We start from the raw sequence: 21,986 nt of genomic DNA on the forward strand, positions 1-21,986 counted from the left end.
ATAAAACCTTGATTATCCAAAGTAATTGACACTAATTTACTTCAGATAATCATTCTTATTTATGGTAAAAAAAAAAAGATTATTTGAATCTTATTAAAATTTAACATAATGAAACTCATACGTGTCAAGAAACGTTATTACAAGTATAGTTAAAAATCCTTTTCAATAACTTAAAAAACATTTATAATTTCACTACATTTAATGTTATTTATGACTGTACTGTTAGAAATAATGTATTTATTTTACTATTTATCAAAGCAAAATATTTAAAAAATTAAATATAAATAAAACAAAAAAAATTAATAAATACAAATGAAATAAAATTAGAGAAAAATAATACAAAATAGATAAAATAAAAATATGCAAGTTCTTTTCCCTAAAAAAATATAATTTACTTCAGGATCTGGATCCGTTAGCAGAGTCTCGAGTTTTTCATGAGCACTATCTCTAACTCCACACCAACGAGCAGGTTCATAGTTTTCCCACATGCGTCCTAAGCAAATCACAACCCAGAGTCTCAATTTAGGGCACGGGTCTGATAATTGTTCAAGACATGTAGACACTACACTACTTTGCATAGCTGCTACCTGTAAACAACAAGACAAACACAGTTTGGATGTTAAGTACAACAGGGAGAAAAAAATTCCACATTGATTCTAAAAATTGTTTTTAAAATTATAAAGAATAAATTTGAATTGTTAAATTTTCTTACATTTTACAATTACAAAGGAAACATAAAAATTAAAAGGAAAACTAAGTCAAAAATTGCTATTTAGCATTTCTTATTTTTCTAAAAAGTTTCAAAAAAATTAATAATTCTGGAATTTTATAGCTAAAAAATGCAAAAAAAAAAATTTTTTTTTCATATGTTTAGTTTAATCATACAGACATAATCCTTTTCAGTATTAAAATGGAGCAAAAGGAGTTTTTGTTCTTTTTCTTTATATATAATTTTATGACACCTAACCTAGTAATAAACAACAAAAAGCCAGGGGAAAAATCAATCTATAAATAGGACAGAGACTATTTCAAAAGACAGGTACAGAGAATACAGAGGCTTTTCATCCAATTTATGTATTGAAACTCCGCTAACACCTTTTTATCGTAATATCTATGACAAGTATTGTCACAAACTAAGGGAAAAGAAAGCAAACCCTTTCTATCACACCAGCAACTACATTTCAGGAATGTCTCAAATATTTCTAGAGTATTTTTTGTATTTTAGATTTAATTTCCTTTGTCTTTTTATATATTGATTTTGCCTAATACTTATTTCTTTCATATATTCTAACTTTAAATATTTTTTGTAAATAAAAAAATGTATAACAAAAATGCTTTGCACGAAGATAAAATCACGAATAATTTCTTAAAAACAAAATTAGGAAATCAATAATTACATTACCTGGCCAGGTCTATAGTTGCTAACAATACAAGAGACACAGAAAGCTGCCATTGTCCTATGGTCAGCCTAAAAAAATTCGAATGTATATACATAAAAAAGGATACAAAGGATTGCAGATTAATTATTTAAATTATTATTTTCAGTTTGTGAAATAAAAATAAAGGCTGATTGCACTCACTGGCATGTAAGCATCACCTAAAATGGCTAAGAAATATTTAAAACTTCCGTCGCGTACAAGATCACTCTGGCATGTCTAAAGTGGAGAAAAAAAGTTTTAAAACAAAATGATATAGGAATATTAAAATAAGCATTAGCATTAGAATATTATAATAAGTAGTATAAATATTAAAATAAGATATCATTACAAAAGATACTAACACTATCAACCGCTAAAACTTTTGCCCAAATGAAAACTAACAAGGGTCGCAGTTCTCTTGCTGAGCTTTGAAGTAACTTCAATACATAAGGAAAAATGCCAACTGACAGTGCCTGGAATGACAGAAACACTAATTACTAAATTATTAATTTGGTATCATAAATAACCATCAATAAATGTATAAAATGCTCATAATATTTAGAAATAATAACCAACACTAAATTGGTAAATGAAATGACAATACAGTATACTCTCGATATCTCAAACTTCTATATCTCGAAAACCTTGTTAAGTCAAAAAAATATTTTTTACCTTGGCATTACATATCAACCTAATGTTAATTTTAATTCCTATGTCGAAGAGTTTCGTCACAAAACCTTGCTGTATCAAAAATCTTACGAAATAGAATATTAAATTTTGCAGAAAAATCATAATGCAAGTTTATTGCAAACCAATTCTTTTCTATGTAATGCATAATTATTTTTGTTTTACTTTAAAAATTATCGTGGCTGTATTTAGACTTATAGTCAACTGTTAAGAGAAGGTATAATTTTATACTCTTGTATGCATAATTTTACACTTAACTTTTTAGATTAAGTACTATTTCAGAATATATTTTTCAACTTTTAAGAACATACTTAGTTCTGAGCTTATTATCTCGAAAACTCGCTATCTTGATACCTTTTTAGCGTCTCTTCACCTTTGAGATATCGAGAGTATACTTTATTTAAATCTAAAACTATACTGCAGTGCAATTGAAAAATAAACGTAAGCGACAAAAAATTTCAAATTGAGGTTTTTATGTATTTGGTATCTTTGTATGGTAAACTACATATTGCAAAAAAAAAATTTTTTTTTGGAAAAAAAGTTTGTTTTTATCAGTTTTTTGACTTTTTATTTTAGTGTTCATAGCATTAGCAATAAAAGGAAAACAGTCGTCAAGCCACTTTACTCGGAATTAATCGTGAAGCACTTAGGTTGTTTCTTCAATTGCATGACATTAAACAGATCAAAAATCAAATAAAAACGTATAATTTTAAACACAGTCAATTTGCAAATTGGGATAACCTGAAAAGACCAGCCTGTTTTTCCTGTTAGTTTTGGTTCCCAACTTTAAAATATTAACCATTGCCTTCTTGATATAAGTTTAATGAATAAAAGTAGTTTAAGAATATTTCTTTTTATGATATGATTTAGAAGAATTTCCTACTTTAATGCTATATTTTTCTGCTTCTATATCATTAATAAGATAAATTTATCGTGTGAATTATGAGTTTTTATCTTTTTGCTTAGATATCTTTAAAGATAAACATTTCCTCCAGCTCAAAACTCATTCAGAACATCATCATCATTGGCGCAACTGCCCAGGGTGGGACCTGGCCTTCTCAAGAATTCCCTTCGATCTCGACCCATTCTCAGCAATGGTTTTCCCAGTTTTACAGTTCAGTATGAGGAAGTCCTTTTCTACAGAATCAGACCATCTGAGTTTGGGTCTTTCCCTTTGGTTGATTCCTAGATGGTCAAGTCATAAAAATTCGTTTTGCTGTACATTCATCCAGCGACTGCATTTGCCATCAGGCTAAACGTGAGAGGCTTTCATAGTTTTCCTCTCCATGTAATGTAAATGCGGGTCAGTTGCATCAAAAAGTTCTCCACGAAGGTTAGTTTGATCCAATGCTCGATCCAGGAGTTCCCTTGTTTTCTGTATATGGCTCAAAACTACTATGCTTCAGAGTTGAAACTTGATAGAAACTCAGAATTGGGTCGGCTATTCAGCGCCGGTTATAAAATAAAATATACAATCCTCGTTTGTTATTGAAAATGGCAAAACACAAAATATATAATATAAATAAGTAATTATAACTTGCTAATTAATATCAAGTAGAAATTTTCATTAATAGTAAAAATAAATAAATAATAAAAACCACGAATTTGGAAATGAGAATAGCTTACCAAATTTACTGCCCATGGTCCTAAATCTAAAAATCTTCCAAGCAATTCTAAAGCTCTTAACCTATGAACTTGACTCAGGAGTACCTTTAAAAGAGATTTTTTACTTAGCGAATGATACAAAAATTACTGAAAAGTTGAGATTGATAAACAACTTTTAAAATCTTAGATTACACAAATAAAATTTTCACCTTACCTGTAACACAATAGGTAGTTGCTCAGGTACACTATCAACATTCTGTGTCATCGATAACCAAACATGGAATGCTGTAAGTTGCTCAGAGAAAAAGGGACTGTAAGAATAATTAACATGAAGAGGGTCTTTAAGTATGGCAGGTAGTTGAGCTAAGCATGTATCCACCGCTAAATCCCATGCCTCCCTAAAAGCAATTTAAATATTTCAGAATTATATTTATATTATAAAAACAAGCTTGCTAGGTAAAATATTATTATTTATTGTAATTCTTTTCTCTTATCACCCCCTACATTAAGTAACAACACAACTCAACTTAAAAATTTCTTGAATTTTATAACATTCAACATCTAGTTCAGTATGATGAAAAAAAAAAAAAAACTTCAATAAAAAACTTTGAGCGCAGTACTCTTGTCAATAGTTGTAAATGAAAGAGGATTTTCAATCCTAAACAGGAAAAAAATTAATAAAAGAGATAAAAAGCGGAACTGTTAAAAACTGTAATTTGAATATCAGCTAGGCATCATTTGGTAATGTCATTAAATTATGGAAATTGTAAAATAATGAAAGACATCAAAATTTTAATGAAGATTATACATTTTATTCAAATTTCTAATTTTTCTTGTACAATGAGTAATTCATATTTTCTTTTTTTCCTTAGAAATGTGTAAAAAATCAAAATAGTAAACATAGCTTTGCAACTTGTTATTATACCCCAGAAAGTTCTTTTCCCCCTTTTTTTTATGAAAATAGTCTCTGTAATCTAAAATGTGAAATATGCTTTCATTATTTTCAAATTCAAATCATCAAAACGAATTTCACTCCACCAAAAATATTTTTACTCCATGAAGAAAAATAAAAAATCCCAGCTACAACTCTGGTTTCTTTATTCCATATCATATTCTTTTTAGTTAACCACTGTACTGAACTAATGTTGTTAACTGTGCTTGAATTAAAGGGAAAAAAAAAATTTTTAAGATTTGATTTTCAACCTAAGTTTTAAATAATTTAATATATTTATAGACTTTTTAACAAGCGAGTTTGTGCACATATAGAAATTAATATAAATCTTGATAGTTAATAATGAATTAATGGAATTTAAAATAAACTTAACACAATCATATATAATTTTTTTTAAAAAATATTAATTTTTAAAAAGTGTTGCAGACATCAATTTTTCCTCAAAACAGATATACAAAAAACAAGACAAAATGTCTTTCAAGAGCATTTTAGTTTCTTTTCTGACATAAAGTTCATAAATTCAACAAATTTTACTGAAAATTCCAATGTATTTAAATTTACAAAAACAAAAGAATAATAGAAAAAAAAAGTATTTTATAAATGATTTGAAATAATTTTTATTAAAAGTAAATTTATTGAAGGAAATGGAAATTCCTTGATATTTATATATATATATAATTTTTTTTTTTTTTACATTAAACTAAAAAATTTGGCTAACATTTTTTTAAAATTTTTTTCATACTTTACAATTTTACAAAGGAAGGATTGCACTTCCGGTTCCTATTCTCATTTTGAAGTAAAAATAAACCAAAGTAACAGCAAGCTTTTCTTACCACATATGATGATGATAAGTAGATGGCAAAGGTGGATTAGACACAGGAGTACAATTATAAAATCTCATTATTCTTTCTGCAAGGAGAAAATTTCGGAATAGACTTGCAACTAAAAGATCTTGGCGAAACAAACGCTGGAAGGTTTCTTTTGGTAGCACATTCCATGCTATAGTGTCAGTGATAGCTGTAAATATCCAGTTTAATTCACCTAACATGGTTCTTCTATCTGACACTTGACCAGGAATTCTGGAGAAATAAAAAAATTATAAAATTGAAATTAAGAATTTTTAATAAATAAAGATAATTTAATAAATAATAATAAATATTAACTTTTGAAAATATTATCCGATCCTAATAATAAATAATAATAAATTAATAATGAAATTCATAAGTAAAAACAAAAAGCCTATGATAATGTTTTAATTCCACTTTTCTCTTGCCACCATTATAGATTATGGTGGCAAGAGATAAGATACAAGAATTAATACAATAGTGATGCCTTAATGAATCTGTCACCCAAAGGTGCCCATCCATCCAATATTTCTTTTTTTTTTTACGAAAAATATTCTTTTAAAATTGTTTAATATTCAATGAGAAGGTTGAGTATTAAAGGTAAATTTCTATACAAATAATTCAAATCCACACTTGTTTGGCTAATCACAAAAACCATCTAGAGTATTTTCTGTAAGATGTATGAGAATGAACATAAAACAGACAGAAGATTTGGAAATCTAAATGCTGAAAAAGATTTTACTTACAGAGCACAATGGAATAATCAGGATTGAACTGCATAAAAAAAGGAAAACAATCTAAAACAAAATGTACTTACTGTTCAATTATGTCCATAGTTATTTCTGGCAACAGTTTTTTACTGTTTTGCAATACAAACCTAAAACATTTAAATGCCCTTATCAGAAAAAAACTTTGATATCTATGCATTATCTGAAATAATAGCTAAGTAGAATTAAAGGATCTTAAAACTAAACCCAAAGAGAATTATATTTTAATCATAGATTAGCCCTTTTAACAGATTAGAATTTTAAATAATCTTTTTCACATAATAAAAGAAGCACTTCGCGTAAATATTATTGTTAATTAGCTAGAAATGTAATCTTTATCCCTAAAATGAATCCATGCTGTGCATTAAAATATCGTCTTGATGTCGAATTTACATTTTATTTAATCAATATTTTGAGATTTTAATACATCTTCATCCGGCATTAGGATTACTTATTACTGTTTCAACCCTAACAAAGAAGTCTGGATATTATGGATCACATGACATGAAAGAAATAATAACATAAAGAAATAAAACGTTATTCTTCAGAGAAAAATTTAAGCTCTAATAAATTTTTTATCACTTGAATAACATAAACATAAATTTATACATAGAGGGAAATCAACATAACACAGATTTATTAAATTAATAGAGTTTTGCTTTTATAACTTCACTTTCAAACACTTACAAAAAAAGCCGAAATGAGAAAAGAATTTTGTAGAAAATAAAATGAAGATTTTTTTATCAATGTTAACAATTTTATTACAGACTACAACAAAATATGCTTAGAAACATTGACAAATAGAAAAACCTACCATTTTAAAGCCACTTTTACAGGAGTCGTGAGGCAGGCAGTAAAAAGATCTGCAGGTAAATCTGGGTTCATTGGAAGTATTTGAGTAGCTCCACATGCAGCTAATTGTATACAGGAACTATACGAAGGCATGGGCGGCCCGTCGTAAGGAGTCTTACTATTATTCACAATCAGCTAAAAATTATTTTGAAAAAATTATAGCATAAAACAAAGCAAGGGAACATTAGGAAGATGTGATATAATGTACCTCGAATTCTCTTTCATGTTGAGTAGCAAATTGTTTAAAAGATTCAACAATAAGTCCAGCGCAAGAGCAGTCATATACATAAATTGAGGGAGCACCCATCCATTGTTGAAGATCATAAATAGAAAGTGGTATATATTGTGTATATGTCTAAAATATAGATTGAATAATCAATGAATGCAATGATAACAATAAGATAAAAAAGTAATATAGATTCACAACAGATAAGAAATATTTTTTAAATATGTTATGCAAATGAACTAACACATAATGAATTCGACATGAAGAACAAACACAATGAAATCTCGATTACCAGAAGCTCTTTTTATCTTTACATTAGTGATTTCAGTTAACAAAAATCAATTTATTTCTTTTTAAAAAACAAAAACATACACGTTTATTTGTTTTTATTTTATCAATTTCTATATGTTGTCGTAATTTAGGTTAGGTCATATTTGGACAAATAAGATGCTACTCTCAAAAGATGCAAAGTAGGTTCAATCCTTGTTACTTTCAGACACCTAGAGCCTTTGTACTATCTCAAGCAAGCTTTTAAAATACTAGAATTCTTATTTTTATATTCAACGTATGTTTTACAAATTAGCAAAATTTTTCTTAAATAAGCTCATACAAAAAAAAAATTCAAAAAAGACTAATGCATGAAAGAACTAAAAAAATCAATTGAAAAAAAAAAAAAACAGCTTATCATTCATTTCATTTATAGAAAAATAAAAGCTTATTCTAGTTTAATGTAGGCAGAAATTACAGTATAAAAATCTAGTTCAATTCAACTAGTATGATTCTTTTATCAGATACTTGACCAAGAATTCTGAAGAAATTAAGGTTATAAAATAGAAAATATGAATTTTTCATAAGTAAAGACAATTTATTCCAATTTTATATTTAATACTGAAATAAAAAGTTCATCTATACATTCACTTTGTATTTTTAATGAAAGCAATAAAATGTATACATAAAAAATAGCCATTATTTTAAAGGGAACATTAATAAATTAATTAGCAAGAATTATTTAATAAATTAATTCTTGTATCAATGCACAGAATTGGGTATTTTGAAAAACAACTTCAAAATAGGAAAATTACATAATAACTATTTAGGTTATCATTAGAGCCCGGAAGTTCAGGCAAAATGCCATAAATGCCCTTTTCTGCCTTTTTTAAATGTTTTCTTCTTAAAATGCCTTTTTCGTTCCTTTTGTTCATAAATGCNATACCTTGGATACCTATATGGGCTTTTAGGCATTACCAACTACCATTTTGTTCCAATTTTAAGTGCCTTTTTTAAGTGCCTATTTCAAGCTTTTTAAATGCCTTTTTGCCTGCCTATTTTTGCATTTTTTATTGCCTGAAATTCCGGGCTTTAGTTATCATAGTAATAACGTCTGCCGACCGGCCTGTGTACGGAGCAGGGAACTGTCGTTGCATCAGAAAGGTTCTGGGTTCGAATCCCGGGCAAGGGCCCTACCATGAACTACCGGGAATGGAATGAAGATTCCCGGCTGGAAAGAGAAACTGTGAAAGTTTGGTTCCATGAATGTTCAATACCGTACCATGAACACTTCCTTGGAATCAGACATTCCACGATAACTCGCTCTCAGGGCGTTGCTAAAATTTAACCAATCACATAATTTACTTTAGATTTTCTTTTTGAGTTTGGCAGCATTACCATGAGTAAAACGAAACAAGCTTCTGCTATTTAGATAATATTCTTGACTACTTATTGTTTTCTTTTTATAATGTTTTTTGTTTTCATTAGACTAAAAAAACATGAACTGCGAATACTTTGAAATATTCTTCAATTTATTATACATATAGTTTTATTAATTAAAAACTATCATATTTATCATGTATAATTCATAAAATAAAATCCTTTTTTCATAATAAATATTTCTGATATATCCCTTAATACGTTTCATTATTTATTTTAAATATTTTTTAAAAAGTACAATTCTTGAAATAATGATAATATTTTAATGTGGATAGATTACTAATTATACTAGTTTTTAAATCAAAACTAATTGCCAGAAAGAATTCAAATTTTATCAGACAAAAAAATTAATGTTTACCTTGATCTCTTTGAAATTAATTTAATTTCAGAAAAGTTCATTAGTTTTCAATTAAATTTGTAACAGTACGAATGACTAAAGTTACTACTTTGCTTATTACTTTGGTTTATTTGTTACATTATAAAAGTGACTGTTTTTACTAATAGTTAAATAAATATGTTCACAAGAAATTAATCTATAGAACTGCGTAAACATTTTTGTCGTGATTTGTAAAATCGTTTTACGTATGAAATACTTAAAAATTATAGTTTGTGGAACTACTTCCGCAGCTTTTATAGTATATATTTTAATGGAAGAATGAGAATAAAAATTTTTAAAATGAGTAAAAGAAGAAATAAATACAAATTTCATAAATATTTTTTGAAACATTTTTATTCTTTTTTGTATTTCTTATAATAAATAAATTGTTTACTTTATAATACATCATGCCTGTAACAAATTCTTTTAAATGTGCTGCCATTGGTGTATAATATAAAGAACTATTGTTCGAAAGGAAGTTAAATATTGTTGAACAAAAAATTTATCGAAAGAAAATTAAAAAAGAAATGATTTGAACTTCAAAAAAAGGTATTGGCCAAGTAATATATCCCGTAATAATAACATAGAAATAGTAACAATTATCATATGAGAGCATAATTATTTTTAGTTTGCCGTAATTTCTTAGTTAACTCTGAAAGTATCTTTTCGTTCACACATACTAATGAAACATTTCTCTTTTAATTATCGTCTTGAAAATGGCTCGGGCAAGTTTATCTTTTAGAAATTTTGCTATCTTCTCTTATGAAATAGAAAAAAATTAAGACATTCATCGACGAAATATCGTACTTAGTCCTTAAAAATTCATCATTCCCTCCTTGGAACGAAGATTCTAGGTGCCGGAGACTGGTTGGAATGAAACCGGTACCAATTCCAGCCAAGGTGTTCGTGGTGGGGAAAAATAATTCCCGTTGGAACGTGACGTCATTCCCAGATGGAATTTCATTCCATGGAGCTCATGGTAGGGTTCCAAGGCATGGATGTTTCATTCTCTCTATCTGTGTTTTATGTCCTTTCTCCTTTGTGTGTGAATGTGATCCGCCCTATAAACGGGTTGTGGTAGTGTGACGTGGGCGACGCTGCTCCACCGCCGTGGCCACAGGTGCCTACTGGGTAACGAAAAGAGAGTTAGCAGTTCTGGCACTTTCTGTGGCCAATGGACAATAGTTCCAAGTGTCCACCATTAAAAAAATAAAAATAGGTAATAACGTCGTAAGAACAACACTCAAAAACAAAAAGTTTTTTTCATTAAAAAAAATAATATTTGCATCCTAACATTTAACATAATGAAACTAAAATAAAAAATATTATTGTGTAAAAAAAATTAGCAAGATGTCTATTTAATTTTAATTCCAAAATTTTTTTTAAGAAATATATAAAAATGAGCAATTTTTTTCTCAAGGTGGTAAAATCGAATGAGTAATAAAAAACCATGCCAAGCGTAAATTCATGCACAAAATTTCAATAATATTCTAAATAAAAAAGAATGACACAAACTAAATTTCACCTTATTAAAAACCCATATTTCACCATTTGCTGTGGGCTTTGGCACACCATGTCCATTATAATGAAATAAAACTCGTTCATCCTGCAATAAAAAGATATCAATGAATGAAAAATTTTCTTATTTGCAATATGCAAGCAACATTTAATACAAAACAAGCAATTATGAATAGTATCATATAATATATTTTTAATTAGTATTGTTAAATAGGTAAAAAATAAATAATAATAAAAACAGCATAAGAAATTCAAAGCTGATTTATATTTTAATGCTAAATCATGTTTTTATAGCAAAAACTAATTTTAAATTTAGAATTGGTTGCAAGCTATACTTAGATATAATTTCTTATGTAGGGTTAGTAAGTAACATTTCTAAACTAACTGAAAACTAGTTTAAATATGAAAAATATGAAAAAAGGTAATAAATTTTTTTTTTTCAAATTCAAAATAGAAGAAATACTAAATATATAACGAGCAGTAAAAATTTATATGTACATCACTTACCTTTGCACTACGTCTTAAAGATGTGCATAGCCGTTTGACTTCATCTACAGTAGGATCAAGACTGTGTTTATATCTAGCTCTTGGCTGCCATTTTTCATACTGCTTTTGTAAAGAAGCAGCTATTGAATCTAAAGCTTTCTGAGGCACTAGGGAAAGTGGATCTAAAAAGAAATGTTTTAAAGACAAATAAGCACAATAATTTATACATAAATAAATTTTTGGGTAATAAATTGAAGAAAAAAAATATTACAATCAAACTCAGCTTTATTCTTTCAGATAAAGGTGTTGTATAAGCATGTATAAGAAGAAATTTGGCAGTATTCTGAGCAGAGCAACAGATGGTGTAGAAAGGCTACACTACACTCAACAGCAACTGTTGCAACATAGAGCTTTTATAGTGGTTACAATGCAGCTCTCATAAGGACGAACTCTAGTTATAATTTTAACTGATAAAACTATAATTTGTCATGTAAGATCTTTCAAGTATCTAAAGATCGATCTGCCTACTATCTGCGGAATTTATATTAGATATAAAGAATGTTCTATCACTACCTAGAAAAATTTGAATAAGGTTTATGCAATTATCAATATATTTTTTTTATTATTATGTTTATTTTCAATTCCTTAAAAAAGTGTGTTTGCTTCCAAAATCTATTTAAACAGCTAAAATTATTATTATTATAATTATTAAAAGAAAAAGGAGATAACAACTTTTTGATTAGCAGGAGGTAGATGATTTTTTATAGATTGTTAAAAAATAATGCAAATTATGGTGGGAAATCAAGGGTCTGTCTAAGCGAAATTTACTACCGTTTAGCCGTACCTTCACAAATTCAACTTTAGGAAAAATGGTAGTTTCACAAAATACTTTTTCTTAAAATTTTATGGGGGTGCCATCCCCTCTGCAGAGGATCAAAATTGCAATGGCATGTCTTTGGATCATTCTCAGAGATGTTTCCCAGACCGTCGCCAATAGCCAATTGTGCAGCTCTAGTGCGACGTAAATGATCAACAACAACTTAAACATTTTATTTTTGTATCCTGTAAGAAACGATAAATCCATATTTTGTGTTGATTTTTTAATATAATTTTAATTTTCACAAATTATGTCTAAATTTTGACAAAATAGGTCTCTCAGAAAAACCTACACAGACCCTTGGGGATCAAATGAGTAGATGTATTGGATAATTGTAGCTAAACAGTTATGAATCGTTGATTAGAAATAACGTAGTAAATATTTTATATAATACTTCTAAACACAGTGTTTTCTTTTGGTATTAAATGGTAAAAAATAAGGCATCTTTACGTTAAAATTTTAAAAGCTTTCACTCAGAGTTTCTTTTAAAACTAATATTATTGTCTTATTTATAACAAATATTTGGAACATTATTTAATTAAAAACAAATAGTCGGGCTATTAACAAGAAAGAAATATTTAGAATAATACTTACCTATCCAACATTCTAGTCTGGAACAAGGCTGAGTTTTGACTATATCTGGTGGATCTACTCCAACATTTAGGCACAAAACTAGAGCTACACTCACAGTTTTCATCTAATTATGAAAATTGTTACAATTAGGTGATGGATAAAAAAAATAAGATTAATCACATTTCACTAGTTGACATAAAATCTTAACAAAATTTATCGTTTATTATTAATGAATTCCAGATATAGACTATAAACAAAAAAATAAAATTATCACAAAACTAAAATTTATAATTTTTCACATAAATTTTAATTAATATTTTATAAAATACCTAGCATCATGGGAACTTATCAATAGAATGTAATTAAAAAAAAAAGAATACATTTTTAAACTACCCAGAAATTTTTTTTATTGGTAATGGCTTTATCTATAAATTACAGTTTCATCTTGAGAATAATAAGACCAGAGATTTCCTTAACGATGCCTGCATTAAAGCAATCAAATCCTGGCATCTTACAGGCAATGACATGCAGAAATATTTCTGCATCATAATGTATCATGCCAACAGCAATGACCATTACAATAAATTAATTTTTATAAGGTAAATTAAAAAAAATAAATAAATAGGCATAGGATTGCCAGGGAACAGTTACGAGTTATATACCCTTTGAGTTGGTCACTCTCTGTGATGTTCTTTTCTTAATTCTGTTGCGTGCCACTGCTCCGAGTTCACTAAAACTTGGAGATTTTTTTGGTGCAGTTTACAATACGGAAAAAATTCCTAGCATGTGACAAACTTTAGAATAAAAAGAAACAAAGAATAAAAACACTACAAAATGCGGTTCATTCCTTAGGTCAAACTTGTAACTATTCTCAGGCAATCAAATTTTTTAAATTTATTCAAAGTGTTAAACAACCAAGATATAGAAATGTCTCCTGAAACTGAATACTCTTATCCTATTCGCACCAGTGAAATTGGTCTGAAGCAACACACTCAGATTTTCTTCATTTAACATTATTTCTATTTAATGGTTTCAAAATGCAGTTTCTTAAATCTCCATGGCAGTGAAAATTCACTACAAAAGGATTTGGGCAAAATTTTTCTTAACAACATACATGACTTCATTACTCCCTTTTTAACATATATAAACCAAAAGAATTTTATCCATTTCCACTATAAAATGAGAATTTAAAACTGCTTAGTACATAGTATATTTATAGAGACATTGAAGCTTGTTACATAAAGAATCAGACTCCACGAAAGTAAAAATTATAGGGCAGCGTTCACCTTCCAATGAGGTGACCCAGGTTCGAATCCCAAAGGCAGCTGCTGGTTGATATGAGTTTTGTTCCCGCTTTGTACCAACCATATCGCTGATGTAAAATAGCCTTAGTGGTAGACATATCGTGGGTTAGAATCCCTTTGTTAAGCTTACAGTGGGAGGTTTTCCTCTCCTTGAAATACAAATTCAAGTTCTTCTTTTTCCATCAGTTTGACAGCCTAGTATACTCTAGAGCTATCCCAACTAGTGTCTCCACCTGGCTCGATTAGATACTAGATAAATTTAAGTTAATCACACCAAAAAGTCTTCCCCAAAACCTACAGTGAAACATCCAGGAAAGACCACCACTGTGCAGCGACCTACTCTAGTTGCGACCACTTTTGGGAGGCCGGAATTTATTCCAATCTAATTTGTGTAGAAGAAAACCTTTTAGGAGACACGATTAAAACCTCCTCAAGAAACTGTGTAAACCTCTGCACCAAATGTGGAAAAGGTTAAACACGAAAAAATATCAGCAAAAAATTATAACAAAATAAATAAGTAGATTCAAATGTATTTAAAATATTTTTAAGTGGCTCTTATTTAGTGAGTTTTTTTTTGTTGTTGACGATCTCTGGAGGAGATTGACAAAACTCAGAGTGCACTAAAGACGATGCTATAAATGGTTTATTTTTTGAGTTTAAAGTTAAATTAGAAAAAAAAAATTTTTTTTATAGAAAAAACTAAGCATTTTAAACAAACAAACCTCTCTGCATTTTTTAAAGCTAACTAATTTTTATGATCTAAAATTAAATGCAAACTTAAATAAAAAACATAATTGTTTATTCATTTAAAATAGTTCTATCATTCATAAGAAGTAAATTTGTTTTGAAGCATAATTATATCAGTTAATGTTATATTTATGAATTGATCGTGATGTCGTTAAATTTTATTAATTGTTCTCATCGTCGAATAGACCGAAGTGTCATTTCCGCACCAAGAAAATAACACTGACTAAAATTAAAATTGCCTGCGAACACTCATGTACTTTCGATATCCTATTAAAGACAACGAAGGTAACCCCTAGGAACAAGAATTTTACTGTGAAACAAAGAGTGGTTACTCTCGAGAGGTTTCATTGTAATTTTTTCCAATGTTTGATCCAGGAGTTCCACTGTCTTCTGCATTAGATTCAAAGTTACAAGACTACAAAGTTGAACAGTGACAGTCGTTAGCTCAGAATCGAGTTGGCTGTTCAACATTGGTTATTAAAAAAATGTTAAAGCTTGCTACAGAAAGAACCTTACATTGCGAAGATAAAAATAATAGAAATTGAAACAGCTGATACTCGTTGACTGATGTCTCCATTGTATATTTAACAAGACGTTCAAATTTGTTGCACCCGGTATCTTACTTCAAGAAAATAAAGCTTATAGGAAGAATATTTCTGTATTGTAATCAATCGCATCTATTATAATCACCAAATGGATTCTAAATTTACAAATTTAAAAAGGAAAACATGTTGAGGTATGCCTCTCAGGTGGCTACCCATTAATACCCTTTCAGGTGGTTTCCTTCTGTAATTTTTTTTTTAGTTTCTCGCAGGTTCCCTGCAAAACTATTGTGACTACTTGAAAGTTGTCACAACTTGGTAATTATATTGTAACATCTTGGTACGGAAACTTTCTTATTGTAGGAATTACAACATAGCAATTATTGATACTGCTTGACTCATCAGATTCTCATCCAGGGATTAGATAAAATTCTGATGATCTTTACAAATGTTTCTTGAATGTTCTCAAAAAAATTTAGGAAAGAATTCTAATTATCATAAACCGATTATATATTATACAGTTAGCTTCACAATTTCAACTGTGCAACATCTCGTTATCATTTTAATATGTTAAGTCCCTAAATACGATAATATGAATGTAAAAGAAATGTGCCCGTAGATTTGTGACATAGTCAAATCAAAAAATTTTTATTACCCTTTCTTTCATTCTCCATTTTTGTGTATTTGTATTTATGCCCTCTATTGATTCTGCATGCCTTTTAGAACTAAAGGCAAGCGGAACTAACCAATCGGGTAAATCATAACCTTCTTCATTACAAGAAAAGTCAAACATTGTTTATCTCTGACAGTTTAAACCAAAAATAAGTGAAGTCACATTTTCTCCAAGAACGAAACCCAGAAAAAAGCAAAAAGTTGTAAAGTAAACAAATAATAATCAACATGCTAATTAGACTGATGCCAACAAATGTAATAATAAAAATTTGAAAGTCACAAGCTGTTTGTTTAGAATTCCCGCGGTTGCCTATAAAATGGAGAAGACAATGTAATACAAGCTATAAGCAAAAATAAAAGCACTTTGAAAGAGCCAAAAATAGCTACATCCTAAAATGCCCGCGCATTTCCATTTTAATCATTCGTTTATTATATTTTTTTGTGAAACTGCAGCATTTTTAGTAGTTACTAATTAACACAATTTTTAAAGTCAACTTTTAACTTATTTGTTTGGTTCATTTTAAAAATACTGCTCTAATTTATTTCAAAGCTCAGTATTGTACATATTGTTAGCATTTAGGACTATGGCAGAAGCTGAAGCAGATGGATGGGAAACTGTTTCATCCGACGGAGATGAAGCTACTTCTGGAAGTGCAGTTTATCAATTCAAAATCATTTTGAAGCATCTTAAACCTCCTATATGGCGCCGAATTCTAATTTTGAACAATTCCACGTTCGCGGAGTTCCATTCTGCTGTTGTTGGTTCCATGGGATGGCTGGGTACACACTTGCATACATTTCATGCCCGTGATAAAGAAATAGCACCCGTCAATGAAAAAAATGACAATTCGGACATCAATAGATTAATCATGCTTATGAGTGGTCAATGTGAAGAGGAGAAACTTGATGAAACTAAGGTGAAACTTTTTGAACATTTTAAAATGCCTAAGGATAGAATCCTGTACGTATACGATTTAGATGATGGCTGGGAACACAGCATCATTTTGGAGAGGATATTGCCGTATGACAGCAGACCATATTATCCTATTTGTATTGCTGGAGAAAGAGCATGTCCTCCTGATGATTGTGGAGGGGTCGATTCATATGAGAAACTTTTGAAAATATTATCCGATCCTAATAATCCTGAGCATGGAGACATGAAGGCGTGGATGAATCTTAAGAGCAATGAAACTTATGATTCTGAAGCTTTTGATCCTATTTCTGTTCGTTTCGTGCGTTGATTTGTCAAATATTTTAAATTGCTATTATCAGAATACTTTCTTTTAGTCAAGTTAAAGATATATATCCTAGAAAGCTAATGTATAATTACTGGTCGTTGTTAACTATTTCATTTCTCACTGTGATACTCAGAAACCATTAAATTGCAAATTTTTAATTTTTGTGTCTTATTTTAATTCGATTTCTGATTAAAAAAAAAGGAATATATCCAACATGAAATTGGAGTTGTTTAATAGTGTAAAATTATTGTTTGGTGAAATAATTTGTCCTAATTTGAATATTTATGTACTTTTTTAGGTAATGATTTTTAAAATGTTTTTTTTTTTCTGAATCATTATCCAATGCAATTGTCATCTTTTGACATTCTTGTTTTATTAAAATTTTTCCTTGGGCATTATTCACGATATTAGAATTTAGCAAAAAATAAATCTATATATTAATAGGCTAGCAATATTTTGTCTCGCTAAAAACTCCCAAACTACGCAACAGAATTAAACAAATAAGGTGTCGTTTTAAAGGTATTGTTATGTAGATGTGCAATAAGGTCTTAAATTATGAAAATTTCCTTTAATTAATTAATAAAATTAATAATTTAGTTTCAACCAATGAGAATTCAGCAAATCATTTTTCGGGTGGTTCGCATAAGCATTGTTTCCGTAAGCATCGTTTGATTTAAAGCATTTCTGAATTAATAGATTGATAAACAAAAATAAGAGTGGATAAAAAAAAACGGAACTGAATTTCTTAAAAAAAGAATTCAATATCTTTAGTTCCTTTGATAAATTTTTAGTTTCATGATAAATTTTTTGTTTCGTTACAATAGAATGGCAATGGCATCGTGCGAATATTCAAACCAAAACAAACGTGCGAATATTCAAACCAAAACAAACTTTCTACAAACAATTATTTTGATTTGAGATTTAAAACGATATCTTAGTTATTTAGTTCTATTTTTATTTATTTAGTGCCTGCTGCCTAAATAAAATGCCTGCTATCAGGCGTCGAAATATCTCTGGCAGACGTCAGAGAAATGAATGGCGGAATTCTAAACGGGAAAGCATTTCTTATTGAGATATATTCTCTGCTACAGCTCCAAATTTCTCAGCTACATGAAGAAAAGATAATCAAATTGTGAAGGGGGCAGAGAAGTGTATAAATTTCATTAAGTAATTGATTTCAATATCTGGCATTTTTATTTTAAAATTTAAATTTGTTAAAATGTTTTTATAAGATTGCGAAGCAATATGCAATGGAACTGCGAAGCAGTTCTGGGGGTTGGCGAGCGTAGCGAGCAGGGGGCGGAGCCCCCTAGTAGCTCCTTAATATATTTCTTAACCTGCCTTAATCTGGGTAAAGCTTAAAAAATATTATTTGTAAGGCTTGTTTAAAAGATCCTAAAACTAATTCTGATTTATGAATTGATACTAATTGATTTTCACTGTGACCATGATAAACTGCCAAAACATGTAAAAGTAAAAGCCCAGGTAAAATTAGCCAAACCAAGAATAACCACTCACGCTTTTACTTTAAGTTTGTTTTATATTTCGCACTTTAACAGCATGATATAGTTATTTATTTTCTTCCAGTTTAAATATTTTTTTTGCAATTTTTAATTTACTGAGGAGTGAGGAAGATACCTTTTGTTTTTCCTGGAAAAAGAGGTACTACCTCGATATCGAATGTATGTGAATGGACACAAAGTGAAATTATACAAGGGAAAGTTTGTGGAAGTGCAATATACAAAGAGACCTGGCTTGTCACCGTCTAGAGTCTTATCTTCAGGGCTGATTGTGTTCCGGAAAAAATCCTGATTTCAGGATTTTTTGCTTACCATGATCCGGAAGTTTCCGGAGATAGAAGGTTCACAAGCTTCGAAAAATCATTGATCACAAAAGTTTCCGGAAATCAAATTTTCAAAGGTGGAACTTAAAAACACAGTTTCTTTAAGTTGTAAGGGAGTGCCAGATACTTTATAAGCTTATATTCAAGATTAATATTTATTTTTTATCACTAAATAGTTATTATGATCATATTAAAATCAAGAAAGAAAAACATATTTGTAAATTTCAATTACTTCTCTTGGTTGACATAGGTACTTGTAAATGGTATAGCTGTGTGTAAAATTTTAAATATATTTTAAGTAAACTAAGAAATGTTGAGAAAAAACAAAAACCTTGTTTAAACTTTTTTCTAATTTTTCGATTTAAACTCTTTTTTTTTTTTACTCAAGAAGTTTTCCTGAATTTTGACATAGGCTCACAATCACCCCTGTATCTTTCAATATTCATGTGACAAAAATCCTATGAGAAAGACAAGCCTTTTTATTTAATATTGAAAGCAATCACAGAGATATAGAAGCCACAAACTAAATGCCAATAATTCTAGCTTGGCATTGTTTTAGTAGCAGTTGCGGGGGAAATCAAGTAGTACTAATGAATCATTAATTATTGATAAATTTAATGATTAAAATTAGGTATTGTCAGAAATACTGATTTTTGCCTACAATATTTTTTTTTGTTGAGTATTTTAGAAATGACTGTTTAATATGCAAATGCGATTTATCCTACTAGTGTACCTTTCACTATGCATTCTTTAGATAATGTTTTCATAATGGTATCTAAACTAAAATGGTTGTTAAATTTTGGTGAATGTGGCAGTGGCATGTGATAAACTAAAAGAGAAAATCATAAAATAAGGCGAAATTGGAAGGTAAAACTTGTTGTTGTATCTAGACAAATCACTATGAATATATATATATTCAGAGCTCATTCTAGGCAGAAAAAAGGGCAGTGTGCAAAAGTTTAAAAAAAGGGCCTTATTATCCTAAAAAGGCTATAATTTCATTCTATGGGCTTTACACATTCTATTAAAAAAATGTCAATTAGTCAGAAAAAGATAAAAAAAATTTTTGCTTTGCAAAAAGTAGCAAAGCAATCATATTAATTACTAATTTTTATTAATAAATTAACATATAAATCAAGTTAATGAGCTAATTAGCTTAGTAATATATTTAAAATGCATGCATATATTAATAAAATAATAAGTGTATGTTTTTAAGTGTCTGTAGTTATGATTTAATAATTAAAATGATTATTAATAATTATGATTTAATAAATAACTTTTTAGTTATTAATTTTATTGCAGGAGCTTTAAATAGTATAACAATATACACTGGTGTGCGAAACTTAAGCAACAAGTGAGTTTTTTGTCATAACCGAAGCTGTGGCCGAAAAATCACTTGTTGCTTAAGTTTTGCACACCAGTGTAATTAAAACTGCAGCATTAAATTAAGTAATGTACATTGAAAATAATATACATTAAAAATAATTTAAAACTTATGTTTTTAATATCATACAAATAAAAAAAAAATTCTAAAGATTAATTAAAAAATAGCATACAAAATTCCATGAAGTATCTTACTCAGTTTTCCTTCAATATTATATTGAACCAATTTAAGAAACTATCAAAACATGGATTTAATGATGGTCTATTTTTATTTCCACCTTTTTTTAGATAAGCCTGAACCTAAAATCTGCTTAAATGAACATATTTTATAGTGATCAGTAGATACAGTAGAAGTTCAAAATTAAAAAAGAAATTGAAAATTTTATATTTTTTTGATTATATTAAATTGAAAACTATTTATGCCAGTAACAGAAATAAGAGTTTAAATTATTAAAAATATTTTCATAAAAAAACTGTTTTCAATACCATACAAAATTTAAAAAATTTTTTAAGATTAACTGAAAAATAACATACAAAATTCAATAAAGCATCTTACTACCATTTATGCTTTTGATTACAGTAAGTATATTGTTAAAATAAAATAAAAAGTTCTCCTTCAATAATTACATTAAACTAATTTAAAAAAATGATCTATTTCATTTCCAACATTTTTTAGATAAGCCTGAACCTACTATCTGCTCAAATGAACATATTTTATAGTGATATTTTGTTGTGTGAAGTTCAGTTTAGTTGAATTGTAAGTGGTGTTCCTGAATTTATGGTAGTTTAAATACAGTCATAAGAATTTTGATTGCTTGCTAAAGCTAAGAGTTTTCTAAAAGGCAGTTCTGGTTACCAAAAGGATGATCTTCCACACCTGCTGGCCACCCTTACAATGGACCCTTAGGATAGAACATTGCTTGAGAAAAAAAAATTTAAGAGTCAAGAGTATACCAAGAATTGGAGAAAAGCATCTTTATCCCTCTCCCCACTAATAAATTCCTGCTGGACAACTGAGAGGCCTGTATTGAACTTTTCTGCTCTGGAAGATAGTGGAAGTAACTGCAATCTTTCAAAGACAATTGCATCAAGGGGCGTGATGGCTATTTTTCCTTTCCCATATAAATCTATGTATTGACAGCAATGACAAACTAAATAAAAAGAGTTGAAAATAACAAAAGCTTAAGAAATCTATTGTAGAGTTTGGGGAAAAAATGAAAAAAGGGTATGGAGTCTATTACTTCAGTGCACTAATTTACTTCAGGGGGCAACAGGGTGGATCCTTTTGACTAAAAGGCAACACGGTGCTGCGCAGTATTAACCCTGCCTAGAATGAGCTCTGTATACATTTTAAATTTTATTAAAACA

The 21,986-nt window shown here is 28.8% G+C and overlaps 2 protein-coding genes across 3 annotated transcripts in view; one reads left to right on the forward strand and one right to left on the reverse strand.

Moving 5' to 3' along the window:
• LOC107450389 (regulatory associated protein of MTOR complex 1) overlaps nt 1-16,403 on the reverse strand; it is a 42,850-nt gene extending 26,447 nt beyond the window's left edge. For both annotated transcript variants that reach the window (XM_043040024.2, XM_043040023.2), the window contains exons 1-14: nt 16,138-16,403; nt 12,911-13,013; nt 11,461-11,621; nt 10,961-11,041; nt 7,335-7,481; nt 7,089-7,261; nt 6,325-6,384; nt 5,496-5,741; nt 3,925-4,108; nt 3,732-3,815; nt 1,781-1,891; nt 1,581-1,655; nt 1,403-1,468; nt 396-587 (exon numbers count right to left, since the gene is read on the reverse strand). In XM_043040024.2, the coding sequence (XP_042895958.1) occupies nt 396-587; nt 1,403-1,468; nt 1,581-1,655; nt 1,781-1,891; nt 3,732-3,815; nt 3,925-4,108; nt 5,496-5,741; nt 6,325-6,384; nt 7,089-7,261; nt 7,335-7,481; nt 10,961-11,041; nt 11,461-11,621; nt 12,911-13,013; nt 16,138-16,275 (1,821 nt within the window). In that variant the 5' untranslated portion in view covers nt 16,276-16,403. The remainder of the gene's footprint in view (nt 1-395; nt 588-1,402; nt 1,469-1,580; nt 1,656-1,780; nt 1,892-3,731; nt 3,816-3,924; nt 4,109-5,495; nt 5,742-6,324; nt 6,385-7,088; nt 7,262-7,334; nt 7,482-10,960; nt 11,042-11,460; nt 11,622-12,910; nt 13,014-16,137) is intronic.
• A 123-nt stretch (nt 16,404-16,526) lies between these two features.
• On the forward strand, nt 16,527-17,550 carry LOC107450380 (uncharacterized protein y4hQ). The gene has a single exon (XM_016066155.4). The coding sequence runs from the start codon at nt 16,739-16,741 to the stop codon at nt 17,393-17,395; it is 657 nt and encodes a 218-aa protein (XP_015921641.2). The 5' UTR covers nt 16,527-16,738; the 3' UTR covers nt 17,396-17,550.
• Nucleotides 17,551-21,986: the final 4,436 nt, after the last annotated feature.

The sequence above is a fragment of the Parasteatoda tepidariorum genome, chromosome 4, assembly GCF_043381705.1.
Source record: "Parasteatoda tepidariorum isolate YZ-2023 chromosome 4, CAS_Ptep_4.0, whole genome shotgun sequence".
NCBI lineage: Eukaryota > Metazoa > Arthropoda > Arachnida > Araneae > Theridiidae > Parasteatoda > Parasteatoda tepidariorum.

Bases quoted from the DNA above. Each gene is read 5' to 3' on its own strand.
- LOC107450380 (XM_016066155.4), top strand. From the start codon at position 16,739: ATGGCAGAAGCTGAAGCAGATGGATGGGAAACTGTTTCATCCGACGGA.